Source organism: Arachis ipaensis, chromosome B9 (genome assembly GCF_059453495.1).
Source record: "Arachis ipaensis isolate K30076 ecotype BB chromosome B9, ASM5945349v1, whole genome shotgun sequence".
In the NCBI taxonomy this organism is placed as follows: domain Eukaryota; kingdom Viridiplantae; phylum Streptophyta; class Magnoliopsida; order Fabales; family Fabaceae; genus Arachis; species Arachis ipaensis.
The window spans coordinates 154109455-154130956 of NC_142444.1; the positions used below are offsets into that span (position 1 = coordinate 154109455).

At 33.6% G+C, this 21502-nt stretch overlaps 3 protein-coding genes and 1 non-coding gene across 9 annotated transcripts; 1 reads left to right on the forward strand and 3 right to left on the reverse strand.

Moving 5' to 3' along the window:
• Window positions 1-951: 951 nt before the first annotated feature.
• On the reverse strand, window positions 952-1025 carry TRNAT-AGU (transfer RNA threonine (anticodon AGU)). The gene has a single exon. It is a non-coding gene; the product is annotated as a tRNA-Thr (tRNA).
• Window positions 1026-2286: 1261 nt separating this feature from the next.
• SAC3A (SAC3/GANP/Nin1/mts3/eIF-3 p25 family) lies at window positions 2287-9524 on the forward strand. Of its 6 annotated transcripts, none has more exons than XM_016319326.3 (14): window positions 2287-2673; window positions 2776-2847; window positions 3320-4168; window positions 4410-4874; window positions 5509-5610; window positions 5768-5865; window positions 6455-6629; window positions 6867-7352; window positions 7461-7601; window positions 7804-7863; window positions 8082-8212; window positions 8298-8431; window positions 8543-8778; window positions 9014-9524. In XM_016319326.3, the coding sequence occupies exons 2-14, from the start codon at window positions 2788-2790 to the stop codon at window positions 9113-9115; spliced, it is 3039 nt and encodes a 1012-aa protein (XP_016174812.1). In that variant the 5' UTR covers window positions 2287-2673; window positions 2776-2787; the 3' UTR covers window positions 9116-9524. The 6 variants fall into 6 exon arrangements, with proteins under 6 accessions (XP_016174812.1, XP_016174813.1, XP_016174814.1 ...); XM_016319327.3 differs by having other exon boundaries at window positions 2328-2682; XM_016319328.3 differs by having other exon boundaries at window positions 2373-2682; window positions 2773-2847.
• On the reverse strand, window positions 9490-10573 carry LOC107617551 (FKBP-type peptidyl-prolyl cis-trans isomerase). The gene has a single exon (XM_016319325.3). It carries the CDS (start codon window positions 10280-10282, stop codon window positions 9680-9682), a length of 603 nt encoding a protein of 200 aa, XP_016174811.1. The 5' UTR covers window positions 10283-10573; the 3' UTR covers window positions 9490-9679.
• A 988-nt stretch (window positions 10574-11561) lies between these two features.
• On the reverse strand, window positions 11562-14219 carry LOC107616249 (ABC transporter G family member 6-like). Its single transcript, XM_021110903.2, has one exon. The coding sequence runs from the start codon at window positions 14031-14033 to the stop codon at window positions 11742-11744; it is 2292 nt and encodes a 763-aa protein (XP_020966562.2). The 5' UTR covers window positions 14034-14219; the 3' UTR covers window positions 11562-11741.
• Window positions 14220-21502: the final 7283 nt, after the last annotated feature.

The following is a 21502-nucleotide window of genomic DNA, read 5'->3' on the forward strand; positions in this document are numbered from 1 at the left end:
ATCCTATTGCCTTTGAGAGTCGCAAGTTGAATGATACAGAGAGGCGATACACTATCCAAGAGAAGGAGATGACCGCGGTGGTGCATTGTCTGAGAACTTGGCATCACTACTTGCTTGGTTCACACTTCATCGTCAAGACAGACAATGTGGCTACAAGCTACTTCCAAACTCAAAAGAAGTTAATCCCCAAACAAGCTAGGTGGCAAGACTTCTTGGTTGAGTTTGATTTCGAATTTGAATACAAGTCAGGCAAGACTAATGTGGTAGCAGATGCGCTGAGTCGCAAGGCTGAGTTGGCGGCCATTTCTATGGTGGAAGGAGATATTGTGCATACCATCAAGGAAGGGTTACATCACAACCCATTAGCCAAGAAGTTGGTGGAGTTGGCTAGAGAATATAAGACCAAAAGATTTTAGTTAGAAAACGACCTTCTCTACACAAAAGGGAGAAGACTATACGTTCCTAAATGGGAAAATCTGATAAGGAAGTTGGTAAGAGAATGCCACGACACCAAATGGGCTGGTCACCAAGGTCAGCGAAGGACCTTAGCACTCATTGAATCTTCTTATTATTGGCCTCAAATGAGAGATGAAGTGGAGAGCTATGTGAAGACTTGTCTTGTGTGCCAACAAGATAAGATTGAAGTATGCTACCTTTATACCTGTCCCTACTGACTGCACTGAAGCAGCACGGACTATGGACAGAGCTGTTCAAACTCCTTGGGTCGGAGCTCCATTTCTCAACAAGCTTCCATCCTCAAACCGATGGGTAGACTGAGAGAGTTTACTTGAGGCATTTTGTAAGCGCTAATCAGAAGGATTGGACAAAACTCCTAGACATTGCTCTGTTTCTTCCTCTTACGTCGACGCGGAACGTTCTAGGAGGTGATTATATATCTATGTTGTGTATAAAATTTTATATTTTTATATAACACTCCAACTTACGCAAATTTGCTTTCGTTGAGAGTCGAACTCAAGACCTCCCGCTTACTAAACGGGTGCTCTAACCAACTGAGCTACGAAAGCAGATGTGTCACTTATTTTTCAAAACATGATTCCAAGTAAATAAATTCTGAAAAATTTTACATAATGAAATTTGATTATACAAAATTTAATTTGCATATATTATTGTTTTGAAACCAATTTTTATAAAAACATAATTTCATATTAATAGAAAAATATATGACTTAGTTATTAGTTATGAAACATGAACACTTCGTTGAGTTGTCGTATCTATGTCGGACACATGTTGGATATGACACTCATTCTGACACGCGTGTCTGTATTCTGTCGCGTCTTAATAAAAAAATAAAAATACATGCTTGAACACATCTAAATACCATCAGATGTTAGTGTGTCCAGCTTTATTCTTGACATGTATTTTTTAAAATAGTTTAAAAATAATATATTATTATTTATTAAAAAATTATTTTATATTTTAATATCAATAAAATACATTATAATATATTTAAAAAATACTTTATATTTTATATAATCTTCCATATCTTATAAGATTTTAAAATTCGCATGTTCGTGTGTCTTGTGTCGTGTCCCATATCCGTGTATCATAGGTCACTCATAAACTTAAAATTTTTATGTATGATAATGTATTATATAATAATTAAATTCTAATAAATGTATTATCATGCATAACATTCAATATTAGCACTTGGATATAGTGTAGTAGAAAATAGTTGTCTTGTTTGGATTTTTATTTTTTATACAAATAATGTATCTTGTTAATAAAATTTTAAAAATATTAATTTATGTATTTTAAAAAAAAATTATGTGTATATTTAACGTGGGGATTTTTTTGTCATGACATGATGGTTAATTTTGTACTATAGTCGATAACGTAAAGAAAAAACGGGAGTAGCCGGTTGCAAAAATTTCGAAATAATATGTTTGGGGATCATTATTTTTATAAAAAAAATATTTTTTTAATAAATTTTTTTTAATGTATTTAATAAATTTCTAATAATAAAAGTAAAAATATTAAAAAAATAAAAAAAATATTTTTTTTGAAAATTGTAATTTATATCTTTTTTAAAAGATTTTTTTTAAAAAAAATATTTTTTATGTCATAAATAAACAAAAAAATACTTTTATATTATTATATCCAAATATAATTAATAAATAAAAATTTTTTTTACATAAAATATCTAAATATAAAATTATTTTTATTTTTCTATAAGATCTTTACAAAAAATAACTCAAAGAAGATGTTTGTGGAAAAACCAAACAAGCCCAATGTTACTAAGGAAAATACAGTCTCTTAGGAAAAAACAGTTACCCATTTATTTATAGTTTCTGAAATCAAAGGGTATTGCCAATTCGCCTATTTAGTATTTACATTGTGACCCGAACGCCCGCATAAATTTTCCTTTTTCTCTTTCCGAATCCCTCTTTTGTGCTCTGTTCCTGCGTTTTCGCCAATAACCCCTTTTAAAATTTTATTGCAAAGTCCCCCCTTTCTTACTTTTTCACATTTTTCATTAATCTTCCTCTGTTAATAATTAGTATCTTGCTGTTTTGTTTCTTTTTTTATTTTTCATTTGCTTTGATTTTTGTTTTCGTTGAATCTTCTATTTTTCGTCTTCTCCGAATTTTGGTTTATTGCGGTTCCTCCGATGCGTATCTGATCCCCTGATTTCCGTTCCCGAGCTACTCCAAGGTTTGTGATGTAAGGATTTGCTATGAACTAATTAGGGTTTTTGTCTTTCATTTTTGGTTGGATTTGTGTGAATTAAATCGTGTGGTTTGCTTTGTCAAGCAGCGTGTTCGAGAGATGATGGCCAACGAAGGAAGTAAGACCGAAACCTTAGCTGCAGAGTCCCATCTGTTCGAGGTAATCTATGAAGCTTGTCTCTCTCTAGTTAGAAACTACTAGGGATACTCAAATTTCATGTTACTCATTTTAGCATAAGCTTTAAATCCAATATTAATCATAACCTTGCTTCACCTATCTTTATTTATTTGTTTGTTTATTTTTATCTAAACTCTGATTCATATGTTGCTGAAAGCTTCGGTTTGTCATTTAATTTTCATTGTTTGATATGTGTTCTCTGGAGGAATTTGACCCTGTTAGGAAAAGACTGAAAGTTTGTACCAACTTTGGGGATCTCCTCTCTGTACTATCATATATGCTAATATTATAGTTGCAGATGATAAATAATAGTCATTGTTTCCTTGCCTGTAATTTTCTGTGTTGGAAATTATTTAGATTCAGAAATGGTTCAGTTTCTGTACGCTTTTACCAGTTTTTGCTAGGCATCTTGATTATCGGTTAGATGCATAACCCACCTCTCTTTCTTCTTTAGAATCGGCATATTGATGCAACACAACATCAGCCATCTTCATACACTGCACCTACGGCTGGATCAGAAGCTGCTTCATGGACTGTTCATAGCTCCACAACAAATGGAATTTACTCTAATCCACCCTACCAGTATAATCAGCATCCACAACCACCTGGACGAAGCATTCAAGAAGGCCAAAACGTATCGTCAGTTGCTGGTAATTCATCAAATTTGGGAACAGCTAATGTACCACAAGATTACAATGCATACGCATCATACCCAAGTTCTTCTAATCCATATGGTTATGGCAGTGCGGGATACTCAGGCTACTATAACAACTATCAGCAACAACCTAATCATACATATACACAGCCTGTAGGAGCATATCAAAACACAGGTGCTCCTTATCAGCCTATTTCCTCCTTTCAGAATACTGGGTCTTATGCTGGATCTGCAAGTTATTCAAGCACTTATTACAATCCTGGTGATTATCAGACAAATGGCGGTTACCAAAACAGTGGCGGTTATGGAAACCAAGCAACAGGGTGGAACAATGGAAGTTATTCAAGTTATTCTTCTCATTCTTATACAAATTACACACCAGATTCCACTGCCTCTTATAGTTCCAACACTGCAGCCCCTTCTGTGCAGTATCAACAACAATACAAGCAGTGGGCAGACTATTACAACCAAACAGAAGTCAGCTGTGCACCAGGGACAGAGAACTTATCTGTCCCAAGTTCATCTACTTTGTCATGCTCTATTCCTGAAGTTACTAGTAGTTATCCAACTCCAAATAGCCAGCCACCACAATCATATGCACCATATTGGAGGCAAGAGTCCAGCTCTTCTGCAATGCCTTCTTTTCAGGTTTGAATATTATTTTCAGGGAAAAGAAGTGTTGGGAAACCAATTATATTTATACATGTTGAACTGCTTTGGCTATTTTTTCCCCCTTTCTGTATTCTGATATATGCATTGATGTTAGGCTAGTTGTTGCGTCCCTATTATGATGAAATTTTGGTATATAGGATATCCAATATTGTGTGGCTTCCATCCCATAAAACGTAATTAACTTATTAACTTCTTGTTTGTTTGTTTTGGTGGTCAGCCTGCTGCTGTAAATAGTGGTGATCATGATGGTTACTGGAAACATGGGGGCCAAAGTTCTCAAATACACCACACTAATCCTATTCCCCCAAACTATCAAAGTCCTTTAGATTTAAATAATTCTTATGATAAATTTCAGGATCAGCCGATGACAGCTTCTTCTCAAGGGGCCAACTTACACCTTCCTCCTCCTCCTCCTCCTCCTTCTTATCCTCCTCCTGCTACTGCTCAACAGGTGAACCAGATGCCCATGCAAACTGCTCCATCTTTGGATACGAAACGGGTAAGTAAATTGCAGATTCCAACAAATCCTCGAATCGCTTCAAATTTGACATTCGGACAGCCCAAAACCGAAAAAGATAACTCTTCAAGCAGTCCAGCAGTAAAACCTGCTTATATTGCTGTCTCACTTCCAAAGCCACCTGAGAAAGTGGCATCTAATGATGCTGCTAACTCAATACTCAAGGTGAGAATTTAGAAATAATATCCAAATATTTATTTTTAATTTCTGTACAATGCATCCTAGAGTATTTCACCTGCCAATTTATACACTTCTATTTCATATATTACTAGTGAAAGGAATGTGAAGACAGAAAAAAAAAAAAAAAGCTTCAACATAACATCTTATTACATGCTGATGGAAACTAGTTATTTAAAGTTATTGTAGCTTAAATAGAGTACTGGATAAAAATGAAAAAAAATAATTAAGGTGAAGGAAAATAGTTTGAGGGTTAGGATTTCTCTCTAACTTGAGAATCAATCAAAATCAACAAAAGAACAAGAAAAACATATATGAAGCACATCTAGCCAATTCTGCAACATAACCATAAGGAAAGAAAACCCTTGAGAAGGTCTTTCTTTCCCTAATCAATATGCCTGTTGACTTTTGCCTGTTTCACAATACTACTAATAGGCTAAAAGGGAAAGGCGCCTTGTTCTGGAGTTTTTTGTTTTAGGTGCATTTTGAATGAACAGGATTGATTTTCCTAGAAATTGGTTTGCTGCATGTTTGGTTCATAACAACTCATAACTGCTACCACACGGTCATGGTTATGACTTTATGTGTTAAGTATAAGTAATTAAACTATTGTTGCTTGCAGCCTGGTATGTTTCCCAAGTCTTTGCGTGGCTATTGTGAGAGAGCTTTGGCTCGTTGTAAAGACGAAAAGCAAATGGCAGCATGTCAAGCTGTAATGAAAGAGGTGAGTTTTATTTCTTCAATGGAATTTGGAAGAAGTAAATATTTTAATGCATTATTCCTTTTAGCCAGTTACCTGTTGAAAAAAGTTGGCTTGTGACATAATTTCTGTTTGGTAGTTTGATTTTTTAATCTTACCTGGCTCATTAACTTTCTTCCAGATGATCACCAAGGCAACAGCTGATGGTACACTATATGCACGAAATTGGGATATGGAACCACTCTTCCCAATGCCAGATGCAGATAATGCCAATAAAGAGTATGTTGTCTCCAGTTTGGTTCTAGTTTTTGTATGTTTCACTCTCACTGATAAAACAAGAATTTCAATAACATTAGGTAAGAATATTAAAAAGAGAGAATGGTGGATCTTCATAATGGAAAAAAAAGAAAAAAAAAAAGAACTGACAAAAGAAAACACTGAAAGTGGAAAGCTTTCCTATCTCCTTTCTTTCGTATGTTGTCATGTGGTTCTCTTCTAATTATTATGTTTTTAGTTTCATGGAACATAATTTTTAACATTCTCGAATATTCATGCTTCATTATCATAACTTAATTATAACTTTAGCTTAAACCAGGTACCATTCATTTTTCTATAATTATGTATGCAGTCACATCCATCACTGGTGTTAGTGGAATTTGTGCTAATGTATTCCTCCTGTGTTTTATCCTTTGTTTTAGAATTGAGTCCTGTATCCATATTGTTTTGGCACCTGTGTCATGCCTTGTAAATGTGGATTATATGCATCCAAATGCCTGAATGTTGACGTGTCATAAATTCTAATGGCTATTATTATTTTTACAAGTAGTTGAGTCAGTGTTTTTATACTTTCTTATATCATTTCTTGCAGTGGTTCGCCATCTTCAACCAACGATTCTTCATTGCCAAAGTACAAAAGGAGTCCCAGGCGAACTAAAAGTAGGTGGGAACCATTACCAGAGGATAAGCCAGTCGATAATCCGGTGTTAGTCAGTAATGAAACTATCAAATACAGCAGTTGGTTACCAAATCAAAAGGACAGAAAGGTATTATTCATAGACTTAGTAAGAAATTTATAGGTTTTTGAAGGTCTGCTCCTGCACATTACTGTAACTTCACTTTTTAATTTTTATTGGAAAAAAAAGAATAATATGCATAATCACTTGCAATGGCTTTTGTTTTTTGGAATAGAAATGCTTCTCATTAATCACTTTGTGAATTAGAAATATGTGTCTATATAAGTAACAAAATTATATATGTATTTATATAAATGAAACATGCAGGTGGTAGCGGAGAACAACGAGAACAAGGAAGATGGTTTGAGGAATACTAAATTTTCTCCATTCTTTCAGAGAACATCAAACAAGACACCCCAAAGGGCATTTAAGAAGCAACGCCTTGCTGATGCTTCTGAAAATGGCGATGCATCCAGTGATAGTGATAAAGAACAAAGGTTGACACAATATTATTCTGCTGCAATGGCTTTTAGAGACTCCCCAGAGGAAAGGAAGAGACGTGAAAATCGTTCTAAACGTTTCGATTTAGGGCAAGGGCATCGATCAGAAAATAATCACTTCAGGAAAAGAAATGCTGGAGCTGGAAACTTGTATAATAGAAGGGCTAGTGCCATAGTGTTGAGCAAAGCCTTTGAAGATGGTGTTAGCAAAGCTGTTGAGGATATTGATTGGGATGCCCTTACTGTAAAGGGTACTTGCCAAGAAATTGAGAAGCGTTATCTGCGATTAACTTCTGCACCAGACCCTGCCACTGTATAGTTTCTTTGTCTTATGAATTTAAATGGCACACTGCTTCCTTTTGCTGGCTTCCCTTCTCCACTTTAGTCATTAATCTTCGATTAAATTTTATTGAACTTGCAGGTAAGACCTGAAGAGGTCCTTGAAAAGGCACTATTGATGGTTCAAAATTCCCAAAAGAATTACCTTTATAAATGTGACCAGTTAAAGTCAATTCGCCAAGACCTTACTGTGCAACGAATACGCAATCATCTAACAGTCAAGGTACTATTCAGTCTAGATATCTTCTACTGGATCACGTCAAATATCTTTGGCTATCCTACTAGTCATTTGTTCTGGAAATTTTTAAATTTGGTTTCTTTTCGCTCTCAAATAGCTCATGCCTTCTATTTTATTTTAACTGGTTATTCTAGGTACCTTATGTTTCCATCTTTACTGCTCTCGCTAACTCTAAATAATGTTTCAGGTGTATGAAACACATGCCCGGTTGGCACTGGAGTTTGGGGACCTCCCTGAGTATAATCAGGTTAGTGTTGGATTCTTAATTTTAAATCAGGGAGCTAAGTATAACCATTCTTAGGTAGAATTTCTTTTGATCAAGAAATAGGAGTTTTTTATTATAAGAATTGTGGAATTATTCAGTATTGAATTATTAATTACCAAGTGCAAAGCCTTGTTCCTTTTGTGCCATGTTATTTTATTTGTTGAATCCGAAGCAAGTTGATTGGATTTGTGTGGTTTCAGTGCCAGTCTCAGTTGAAAACTCTGTATGCTGAAGGGATTGAAGGGTCCTATATGGAATTTGCTGCTTACAACTTGCTGTGTGTTATAATGCATGCAAATAATAACAGAGATCTCCTATCATCAATGTCAAGGTTAGCCCACATTTTTAATAATTTCCATGTTGAAATTGTCGAGGAGTACATCAGATTTTGGATGTCTAATATTTGTCGATGTCAGGTTATCCGAGGAAGCAAAAAAGGATGAAGCTGTAAAACATGCCCTTGCTGTTCGTGCAGCTGTAACCTCTGGAAATTATGTTACTTTCTTCAGACTATACAAAGCAGCTCCTAACTTGAACACCTGCCTTATGGGTGAGCATTTTAGATTAACTTGTTTTCATTTGCAGCTTTTTGGCAACTTATTATGAAGAATTAAGAGTTTCACACTAATGTGATTTTTTATTTTCAATCTAACTTCCGCAGATCTTTATGTTGAGAAGATGCGTTTTAAAGCTGTGACCTGCATGTGCCGGTCATATCGCCCAACTGTGCCTGTTTCATATATCTCTCAGGTTCTTGGATTCTCAAATGTAGTGCCAACAAATGGAATAAGCGATGATAAAGACACGGATGCTTTGGAAGAGTGCTCAGAATGGTTGAAAGCACACGGTGCAAACATAATTGCGGATAACAATGGTGACATGGTAGTTGATACAAAAGTATGTGTCTGATCTCTATCTTTTGTTCCCTGTCCATGTCATGAGTTTTGTTGCTATCCTGAAATAGTTATCAATACGAGCTTATAGAATTTTTATTTGCTGAAATATCACTCATCTTTATCTGATCATGCTGTTACTAAGCTATCTGGCTGCTGGTTCTTTTATAGATACAAGATATTGACATGCACAGTATGATTTCTTCCTACTGACACTTCAAGGAATGTTTAATGTGCAGGTTTCATCAACTAGTCTATTCGTTCCAGAGCCGGAGGATGCCGTGGCTCACGGTGACACTAATCTTGCCGTCAATGACTTTTTTGCACGCCCACCCTTATAGCCAAGTTGTTTTTGTTTTTTTTTTTTTTTTGTTGGGGAAAAGAAGGGGGGGGGGGGGGTTGTTTGGATTACTGTTATAGTGAAGATCATTCAGGAAGGTAGTGGGAAAAAATATTGGGGCCCTTGATGTACCTTTTGTAAGCGTAGGTTGTCATATTTTTCTGGCAAAAGATAAGATATAAAAAGGGCTGTGTAAAGTGCAGTATGAACAGAATAGCATATGAAAAACCATTAGAACTCTGCCTCAATATCTAATGAAAAATGGCATCGTAAAAACATTGTTTGGAGTGGTCATCAATCATCATTCTTTCCAGGTAGGTGACAAACATAAAACTGTTGTGTAGATGTATTGTAATTTAGTGCAGTGCACAAAGATAATAAAATCTCGCCTTCAATTTCTTTCCTTGCCATGATATGAACCAATATATCTGCTTTACATATTTACTTTCCCATAGTATTATTACATGAACAAAATTGAAGCTCAACAATATATATATAAGATAGCACAGTTAAATTATAAATAGCATCCCTGGCCAGAAAAAAGAAAAGCCTTTGCGGTTGAAGTTTACTTGTTAGTTGAGGACTCGGGCCAAACGCTTATCTTCTCCTTCTCGTACTTGATGTAGAGGGCAGAAACTGCGGCCACGAAATAGATCTGAATAAGAATAATGGTTGGTGTGTGGTAGTTTATCACTCCCTTCCCCGTTGCCAGCTCCACCAGCAACAGCGCCGTTAACCCCAGAATCGCAATTCGACCGTTTAACCTCTCGCTGTATGCGCTGAACCCGAAGTCTACCTTCAATCCGCCGGACACCGGTTCTTTCAGTGGTACCGGTGGCAAGAACACGCCGGATCCGGAGGTGGAGGAGGATCCCTTCTTGGACTTGCGGCCCTTTCGAGCCTCCGCTTTCTTCCCCGTGCCACTCCGGTAACGGACACGGAGCTGGTTGATGCGGTTCTCGAAGTCGTCCTCGTCGGGAGCGGCGGGCGGGTCAGATTCGGGTTGGGAGGACTCGTCAGGATCGGATTGTGCGCGGGTTGTGAAGAGAAAGAAGCGGCGGCGGTGGTGGTGGTTGCAGAGAAGGTGAGGTTTGGGTGAGAATTTGGAAGAAGGAAGCGGGAATGAGTTTGAGAATTGCAGAGACAGTGACGACGGTATGTTCGCCATTCTCTCCCTCTCTTTCTGTGTTTTGGATAAGTCGTTGTTGTTTATCGCAGCCTTTTTTCTGTGACTTAATGTCAACCTCAGAAAATATGTGTGTATAATAAAATGAACACCACATCACTCGATAACTCAATCACATTATTCACATATTACTTTGGAGGTGCCTGATGCCTCATGGTACATGCGCTGTCTCGTTTCCTTCCTTCCTTCATTTTCTCCCCACTTTCTCTTTTGTGTTTATTCTGCAATCAATTCAGATTTCAGACTCTCATCTTATACTGCTACAATAATCCTTATGATACATTTTTCTATTGAACGGATGAAACTTTATTATTCAAATAAAATTCTTGTAAATAGCTTGTTATATATATCATCATTCTCAAAATATTAAAATATTATATTTTTATTATTTCGGGTGTGGGAATAGAATAATTGAGGAACATGCTATTATTCTAACACAATAATGTTAATAATGGCCATTTTTCAGTATAATTTAATTAATTCTTATTTCCAATAGGTAGAAAAAAATCGAAATTTTACGTAAAATTAAAAATGTATGTTAAACATATAAAACATGAAATCGTAAAATTTTTCTAACTTAAGTATAAATTGTTTAAAATCGATTAACTTTTTAAAAATTATAATATTAAAATATTTTAATAATTAAATTGAAATTCTAGCTATTATCTCCAACAGCATAAACAAATCTAAAGGTGTGAGCATAGAGCACCGCCCATTTTTAAATAAAAAATGTTATATGTATATTAAAATTGATCATTAAATTAATTATTATGTATTTATATATAAATATATGTGTTATTTAATTTATTTTTATTATGTATTTTATATTTTAATATATATTTTATATGAGTATGATTTGGTAGATGTATTTTGACGTCCATATAAGGTAGTTGTTTCAAAATTGTGATAACCCTTATAAATATATCAAAGTTGTTTGTTCATTTGTTGAATAACCGAGTTTTATTTGAATTTCTTAATTTTTCGCGGCACATTCCGAGATTTCGGATCCTTCTTTGGCCAACACTAGAGTTGATTAGGATTGACACACCAAACTCTAAGAATGTTTAACAAAAATCGCGTGAAAGAATTGAAACTTTGAGCTATTTCATTTATTCACTTTGATGGCAGGATATATATACTGTTGTAGTATTGTAGGACCCAAAGACAAAGAGCTAAAGAGGTACGAAGAGGCATCAAAATAGTAAATGGAAACTACACTACGTATAACGAATAATGCTTCATGAGAAAACTCTCCGGTAAATAACCTTATCAACATCACATCACATTTTTAAATCAGAATTCAGAACAAGTTACAAAGGTAATATAATAATACAATTAACAAAAAGAATAAAAGGATGCAGAAGATTTAAAACTCGATATAATTAATTAATTAATTAAATAAACTTGTAATCGATCTTATGAACATAATATATAGATATAATCACCTCCTCTTGTTCTTGCTTCCCACCAACAAGGACAAGTAGAATAGAAACCTGAACAAGAAACCCCAAGCCACAGTGACCCACAAGCAGTTCCACTTGCTCAAATCCGTGACTCCATTCTGCTGCAAAATGTCAGCACCAGTGGTCAAGCACGTGGACGAAGTGATCTTCATCCCAAGGGTGTTGCTCATGCTATCCAAGAGCTTCAACTTCAAGGCCTCCGGCACCGACCCAAGCGGCGTGTTATCAAAGATCTGCACGCCTCTAACGAAGCACTTGACAGGGTCCTCAAACTCGTTCTGCAGAACAGCCTCGTAAGGGTACTTCACAAGTGACATGTAATGGAACCAAATCCAGTAACTTGGAATCCTATCCCTGTTGATGAAGAAGCCACTGAAGAGCAAGAAGTACGCAAGAATTGCCACCACAATTGTGTATCCCAGCATAACATGAGGCACCACACCGGACAGAAATGTAACAAACGAGTTCCCGGCCCAAAATGAAGCGAATATTATCAAAAAGTAAAACAGAAAGCCCGAAATACCACCGTCAAGGCCCACGGCCCAAAACGTGATTGATGAGAACGCCAATGAGAGGAACAACAGCGAAGGCAACGAGACGAGCGCGTGGGAAACAAGATAGGAGGATCTTCTGTATGCGTTGTAAGCTGTTTCTCGCATGAAGATATAGCGTTCTTGGAGGAACACTGGGAGCGCGTCTGCGGTGGTGTAGAAGGTGGTGGACATGGCGAATGCGAAGAACCCGAGCCTTTCTTGCACTCCTTTCGGGGAGTTATCGAGCTTCCAGAACATGGTTGCTAGGATGAATCCTGTCACCATAACCGCACCTAACCGAATCCCGAAAAGCTCTGGCATTCTTCGAGAGTTCAAGAACGAACGTTTTGATAGTGTGGCCATCTCCATCCAGATCGGGTTCGCGAAGGTTGGAACCATTGAAGAAGGATTTGAAGAATTCGTGTTGGTTGCGCTTGCGCCTGAGACTAGTTTCCCGCGCGAAATGCTTGCGCTTATTGCTTCCTTCAACGACATGCCGTTTTGGTCGTTGACGGTGTTGTTACTGTGTGCTGCGGGTGCAGGGTGCTTCATGGACTGCCAGGACTTGTTGAACTCTACTAAGCTTTTGGTTCCGCCTGGGGAACCTTCTAGATCCCGAATGAGGTCCAATGCGAACTCGGTTCGGTTCTCTGCGTCCGGTATAGGGTGTCCGAACTCCGCGAAGAACGACGGAAGCTGAGCCGGTGAGCCGCTGTAGACGGTTTGGCCACGTGAGAGGAAGATCATTCGGTCGAGAAGCCCTAAGATTCGGTAACTCGGCTGGTGGATGGACATGATAACGATGCTTCCGCTCTGTGCGATTCTTTGTAGAACCTTCACCACCATGAATGCGCTCGTGGAGTCAAGTCCGGAGGTTGGCTCGTCAAGAAAGAGGATGATAGGGTCGTGGATTATGTCGATTCCGATTGACACTCGACGACGCTCTCCGCCGGATACTCCGCGGTGGCCTTCGTCTCCGATGACAGTTTTCGCGGCATTTCGGATACCTAGCTGGTCGATTAGTGCTTGGACACGTGCTTTCTTCTTTGATTTAGAGAGTGTGCGGGGCAAGCGGAACTCGGCGGCGAACATGAGTGTTTCTTCGACGGTGAGCATGGGGAAGAGGAGGTCGTCTTGCATCACGTAGGCGGAGATAACCTTCAGGAGGCGAGAATCCAGCGCCTCGCCATTCAGTGCCACCGTTCCTTTCAACCTTCCCTTAGCGATGCGGTTCGCCAGTGCGTCGATCAAGGTGGATTTTCCAGAGCCACTGGCGCCAAGAACCGCCATGATCTCGCCGTCGCGAGCCTCGCCGGAGATGTCGTTTAGCAGAGTCTTGGTCCGTGAGAACATTCTATCTCCCACTGCCGGTGCTTCCGAATCCGCCGCCGCGCCGAGACGGCTCCGGCGCCGAGGAAGTATCGCCGAGAAAGTCAGTTTCCGACGGACTTTGACGCTGTAGGTCAAATTGTTGAAGGAGAGTACAAACGGCAGTGAGCGTGGCTCTATTCCGACGCCGTCGTCACCAATCTCGAGAGCTTGGTGCACCGGCGTCTCACTTCCGTCGCCAACAACTTCCTTACGCACGTCGCCAACGTGTTTCAGGAGCTGTCCCAGAGTAGGAGACCCGCCGATGGCGGCTGAACGCCGCGTGTAATCGTCGAGTTCCGTCATTCCAAAATACGGCGTCGTATTGGTTACAGGTAATGCATTGTCTGCTACAACGCGAGATGACATTGCTTCTTTCAGTTGACTGTGAGAGTTAACGTTGACCGGGCAGTTCGTTTGTATGTGTTAATTAAGATGCCGAAGGAGCAAAGGACTAAAGAAAGAGCTTGCAGTTAGAGAACCCTTGAGTTAACGGCGTTAAAGGGTGAAGATGAGAGAAGAGACGAGGATGTTAACTGTAGGTCCTTTATAATTTAGGTTAGGTTTGGAAGTGCATGGTGTGTTGATGTGTGTATATATATTATGGGTTTGGGAAGAAGATTATTAAAGGAATTGAATGAGGGTGGATGGTATAGTGTGGGACAGTGGTTATAGATATAGATATAGGACTGTGGGTATTAATTTTGTGGTTTTGACTACTAAGTCTAAGATATGGGTGTTGATGATTTATTAGGTATTAAGAGGTGTGAGAGAGGTGACCTACAACTCCTAATTCATGGCATATGCATACGTCTCCTTATTGTTTTGTTTGCCACTTTCCTTGCAATCACAAAGGTGGCTGTGGGAAACATGTGAGGATTTGTTATTTAGTGCATTCATGACACATGGCTCCTCTTCCCCTTGGATTCATTATTCATTATTATTCAAACTAATGGTCCATTTTGCTTTGCTGTTTCAACTTCTCAGAATTAGGTTGGGCGTTGATCTACTGTGAGTCCCTGGCGTAAGCTTTTTTAATACAATACTATACTATATGTTTTAGTCGTCTAATTTACTATTCCCAAATCACACATTTCGGTCATCATTAACAAATGCAGAAATATTTGTGCAGCTCTTTTTTTGTTTGTGTTTTATTTCTAACTAGTATTTTTACCCGTAATACTATTACGGGAATATAAGTCTTTTAAAATTATGTAAGTCCTGGTATTATAGATTATGACACGAAAAATTTATAATATTAAATTACTTTTATAAAATGGTATTAAGGGACAAAAGTCTCCGTCGGCTAAGAAGACCAGAATCTTAAACAAAATTAAATAATAAATTTTTTAGTTATTATTTTCAAATGAAAGAGTTTAATTTTTTTACTTAATTTTAACATTCGTTATCTAAAATTTAAAAGAATTTAACGTGTATATTTTTATATTTGATTAGGTATTAAGTTTGTTGCACAAATAGAAATAATTAATTTTTATACTTGCTATTTAAAAATAATATTTTTTTCTATATATATAAAAATATAATTAGATATTAATATAAAAAAATTATATTTATAGTTATAAAATTAACTCATTTTTTTAAAACAATTGAATCTTGATTCTAACTTTTAATCACAACATTAGTATTTTTTTTAAAATTATATGTAATAAATATTTAAAAAAAAAGTAAAAACATATATTAAAAAGATAAGCAGTAAAAATTTAAATTTAAATAAAATATATGTATAAAATAATATTTTTTATTTAAATTATATTATGTTGTTAATTTTATTTTTTGTAGAACATAAAGGTAGAAAAAAAATAGAAAATGAGAGAAAAAAGAGAGAAAGATAAAGAAGAAGAATGAGAGAGGGAGTTTGTTAATTTTGAAAGTTAAGAAAATTTTTTATTTTAATTATAATGAAAATATCTAGTGACAAATTTTGATTTGTCAAATTACTAATATAAAATATAAAATATGAATTATAAATTACATATAGATTAGGAAGGATAGAGAGAAATAGAAAAAAAGAGAGGTAGATAAGAAAATATAAGAATGATGTTTACTAATTTTAGAGGAAAATATTTTCTCTAAATTTTAATAAAAGAGTGTCGTATGACACATTTTAGTTATTAAATTAGTTAGTAATATATAAATATAATATAAAATATAGCTATATTTCAATTTTAGTTTTTTAATTTAATTTAAATACAATCAGAGAATGTTATATTGTATATTTTGATTGTCAAATTCGTAATTAGTCATTAATAATGATAATGATATATAAGAGAGATAGAGTGAGTGAAGGAATGAGAGAGATAGAGAAAGGAAGAGAGAAGAGGGGAGAGTTTTTTAATTTTGAAGGAAATGATTTGATTTCAATTGCAATGAGAGAGTGACATATGCTACATTTTTGCCTTAAAATTAGTAATATATAATAGATATATAAATATAATATATAATATAGCTATATTTTAATTTTAGTATTTCAATTTTAATTTTAATTTAATTTAAATACAATTAGAAAATGTTATGCTGTATATTTTGATTGTCAAATTCGTAATTAGTCATTGATAATGATATATAAGAGAGATAGAGTGAGTGAAGAAATGAAAGAGATAAAGAAAGGAAGAGAGAAGAGAGGAGAATTCTTTGATTTTGGAGAGAAAAATTTGATTTCAATTGCAATAAAAAGGTGACATGTGGCATATTTTGGTCTTAAAATTAGAGATATATAATATATAATAGATTCGTTATTGTTGTCTCGTTACAATAAGGTGCAATAATATAGCTTTTTAATTTCTCTTAGTGTTACAAAAAATGTGTATATATTTGAAGTGCGATTCTCATTTAAATATTATAGCAATAAGTTAAAATCTAATTTGTGTAAATAGTTTAATTAAATTCTTTTTTAAAAAAATTAAATAATAAATATTTATATTAAAAATAGTTTATAAAATAAATTACTTTATATTTATTTTTTTAGTTTTCAAAGTATTTATTTAAAAAAATGATAAAAAAATTTATTATAAGAGATGTCATATTTTTTAATTTTTTTATAAGTACTTAAATATTTTTTTAGAAAGTTATAATTTAATTTTAAAAATTATACTAAATATTAATGCTTTAATTTTTTATAAGTTAAAAGTAAAAAATTTACTTATTGACCTATCCAAATTAGTTCTAAATATAATAATAAATATATTATAACATTGTTTATTTTAAAAAGGAATAGTCTAATAATAATAATGGTTCAATTAGGAAATCAATTAGGAGTGAAGCTAATTCCAATTAACTAGTTAAAAAATAAGTCTGTTATTAAAAAAAAACAACCTTTCGTTATTTTAATTTTTCAAATTTTAAAATAAAAATAAAAAAATTTGACTTAGTTGACTTATGCTGTAATTTCTTAGATTTTTTTTAATAATAAACAATTTTTTCTCTTTTTTTTTTCTCTTTCTCTCTTGTTTGAAAGTCGCTTTCCTTGTTTTTACTAAGGTAAAAATTCAGGTGAAGTTGACTTCACGTGAAGTTGATACGTTTAGATGAAAATTTAGTCAAATCAGTCAAATCATTTAACGGCTCTCAGATATCAACTTCACGTGAAGTCGACTGCACCTGAGTTTTCACCTTTTACTAATCTTTTAAAAAATTAACTATCGATATAAAATATATATTAAAATAAATTAAACAATACGTATATTTATATACAAATATTTAAAGATAGATGTTAATAAATTATAGTTTAAATGATATAGTCTCTCTATATTCATTTAAAAGGTTATGGGTTTAAATTTTTCTATTTTTAGTAAAACAAAAATATATACTTAATGATAGATTTTTTGTATGTAAATACTAATTTTGTTAAAACTAAAAATGTTTGAGAGGGATTCTAGAGGTAATCCTAATTTGATTTTTCTTTTTAATATTTCCCTCCCCTTTTAATTTCTCTAGTTTATCCTAGTTTTCCCCTTAGTTCCAATGTACAGGTACTCCAATTTAACACGATAAGATTATGGACGTGGGCATACTAATTCTAGAAACATTCGTTAGATGGAACTTTTGTCTAAATATCTTGGTAACTTGTACTCTCAATTAAAATTTAGTGTTTATGTAAATAATGGTTGGTAGAAAGCTTGATCAACACAAAATAAAACTTGTGTGGTTAGGCTGTGCATGCATCTATTGTCTCTTGATATTTATTCAATGCAACTGCATATAATAAATTTTGTCGAAAGTATTCCTAGAAGTCGGTATACAATTAACTAAGTTGCAATTTTATAGAAATGACCAAATTTTAAAACTGTAGAAAAGAAATGAGGAACACATGTTACATGTATGTAAGTCATATATATGTATTTATTTATTCCAAAATAATCAATTCATTCTTGTAACTCTAATAGAGACCCCCTAAAAAAATTAATTATTGAAATTTCAATTATGGATACATGAATATTTATATTCCAAAATACTATTTTACAAATTCATTCTGTTATTAGGAGTTTGTTAGTAACAAAAGTGAAAACCAAATTAGACCTCTAAAGAAAAGAGTAATATGTTCTTGTTTTGTTGCTTTACAACCTTGCGCGTTAATAGTGGCTATTAATATGTTCGGTAATGTTAGAGGAATAAAAAATAATTCGTTTAAATAATTTAAATTTATTTTATTTAATATTTATTTATTATATAATATATTAAATAAAATTAAAAATAAATAAATTTATATAGTTTTTTATTACTAAATATTTGTTGGGTATATGAAGATGGTAAGATGACAAAATCTTATATTTGTGTAGTGGTTTTAACTTTTAAGGCACGATTAGATCGTTTTTTTAGAGAGATATTTATTCCCATATTTAGTTGCTATAGGGTTGATGACAATACTCTCTCAAGATACAATAAAACCTAAGAATTTTTTAATTAGCAATAGTAAGAAATTCTCAACTCTCTTAAACAAAAAAAAATATTTTAATAGTTGATTAAAATACACACTTAGTACTTATATTTCTGAAATAGTAGACAAGAACTTATTTATACATATTGCACGTAGCAATTATGATTAGTTACGTATACGAATAGTTGTCTTTTTTATTGTCAATGGATACAATATTTTAAACATACACAATTCTTAAAGAGTTATATCATTTTAGTCAATAAACATAATATTTTAAACATACACAATCTTTAAAAAATTATGTCCTTTCAACTAAATAATACTAAACGATTAATAACTATTTATTAATATTAATTAATCAAATTTGTAAATACCTTCGGTATTTTCGTGGTAAGTTTTGGTGCTTATAACGTTATGCTGAAAATTTAAGCAATAGTCAGTCTTGTATCTCTTGTTCAATAGAAATCATGGTGATTGGTATCCAGCTATATGATTCAATTCCACCAATGCAAATTAATGACTTACCTAATAAGAGTTATATATATACATCTGTAGGGTATTTTGCTTATATAATTAACTAAATGTGTGCAAGTGCTATATGTATATAGAAATTAAACCAAACTATCCAATATGATATTGCAACAATAATCATTCAATCAAGGGTTTGTGAGGGTCAAAAAAAGCAAGCCACACACAAATGGAACTAGAGGAAGTGAACTATCACTATCAATTGTGCCTATCCAATATAGCTAGGAAGCCATAGATTGATTGCAAGGAAATTGGGTTAATGTCACATGGTCATTTATTGCTTGGTCTATTTCATATATGTGCGTGTGTGTGTGAACAAAAGAAATGTTATAATGCTAGGAAGAAATAAGTTAAAGTTTTTTTATTTAATTTAATATTTATAATTTTATGTATATAATATTTATAAATTACATATTTATTATATTTAGTATTATTTAATTATTTTAACAGTAATTGAAGAATATAAAATAAAGTAGTTTTTAATTGTTTTGAGCTTATTTTTTTCATTTTTTAAACATTTTTGTTGGTGTATATTAATATTTGTGAGGATGATGGATCAAACCAAATCATATATGCAATCCTATGAGAACAATCCCACCTTCATCTATCGTACGGACCATAAGAATATAAAGGTCATGAAAGCAACGAATTATGAAATGACAGATTTATTATTAATTTTCAAGAAACTAAAACTTGCCCAACACTTCATGCAACTTTCGGTGATCAACTACGACACACATATATGATAGAATATTGAATGGGTGTTATAATGGACACACAAAAAAAAAAAAAAATCATTTTACTATTTCTATATCTTTGATCTTATATCATCTTGATATAAAATTTAGATCAATATGATTAGGTTATTAAGAAGTTTCAAATTTCTAATCAAACATGTTCATTTTTGTTCTCTAAGTTTTTGTGCTGAGCATTTAGTTTTTAGTATATAAAATAAAAATTTAATTTTGATACACTACCTATTTAAAAAAGATATTCATTTATCTAATTAAATTTTATATAGTTAAATAATTTTTAATAAAAATTTAAAAATTAGTTACTATAGTTTAATAAGATACTTTGTTATTTTCTTTTCTTGTCGATCAACATTATTTCATAAAAATGAAAGAATAGTTAAAAAGTTACTAATTTTTTATTTGGGTTTGTTTTAATGGGATTTGGTTGTGTCTCAAGGGATGGCTGGAAATGAAATTCGTTCAGATAGGGTAGGCTACCCGACTCGCTGCGAGTAGGGTAAATTTACAATAAGTGAACAACTACTAAACTAGTTAGTTAATTTAGTAATTTAAAGTATTAGCTTTTTATTTTATGTATAAAATTTGAAATGATTGAATTTTATATTTACTTTGAAAAAATTTGATATTTTTGGGAGTATGGTAGGGTAGGGTAGGGTTTAGAACTTTAGGGTGCGAGTAGGGTTAGGGTTGAGAGATTCTCAACTTGCGGGTAGGATATGATAGAGTTTTAATAAAATTTTCAACTCGTGGATAGGGTTAGGGTAGAGTCCAAACCCTACCCTACCCTACCCTATCCATTATCAGCCCTACTGATTAGAAGATGCTACGTAAAAAAATATCAATAGATTACGAGATATAATCATAAAGATTATTTTAACATGAGACTTCATCAATTTTAATTTAAATAGAAAAAATATTAAAACACCATTAGAATTTATTATTTTTTATCATTAAAAAAGATGTCAAAAATAGATTTAAGCTATAGTAAATGACTGACAGATGATGATCTTTCTCATATATTCTTTATTATTGATGCTGTATTTTAGAAAGAATTATTACTTCTTCTTTTGGTTTACTTTCATTGTTCCAAAAAAAAAAAAAGTGAACACTTATTTAGGAAGGTACCATTTTTAATATGCCAAAACTTTGCATTGTGGAACTTCAGTGTTGCCAAATAAATAAGGTTGCCAAACATACGAAAATTAATGATGCAAACTAATAAGAAGTAATTAAGGGCTATATATATATATATGGCTAAGCAATAATAATCAATCTTATGTATGTGTCGTGCTTAGTTTTCTGATTGAAACAGCTGTATGTATAATGTATAGATATGTTCCTGCAATAAAAATAATGGAAGATTATAATCTCAATTCAACTTCTTCCGTTTCTTCGTCCACATGCAATATGAAATTCAGAAGCGATGATGTTCTAAATAGATCATTTAATTTTTAAACTATGAAAGAATCAGTGCTCTCTCTCTTAACTCTTAACTCGTATAGTTAAGGAAGTGTGAACTAGGGGTGTGCATGACCCGGTTCGACCCGAAGATTCGGTTCGATCTCGAACACTTTAGGGACTATTTTGGTGTGATTTTTTCGGGTTTAGGATCGGGTAATAGTCTCAAAATAGACCTGTTCATTACTTAGGGTCGGGTCTAG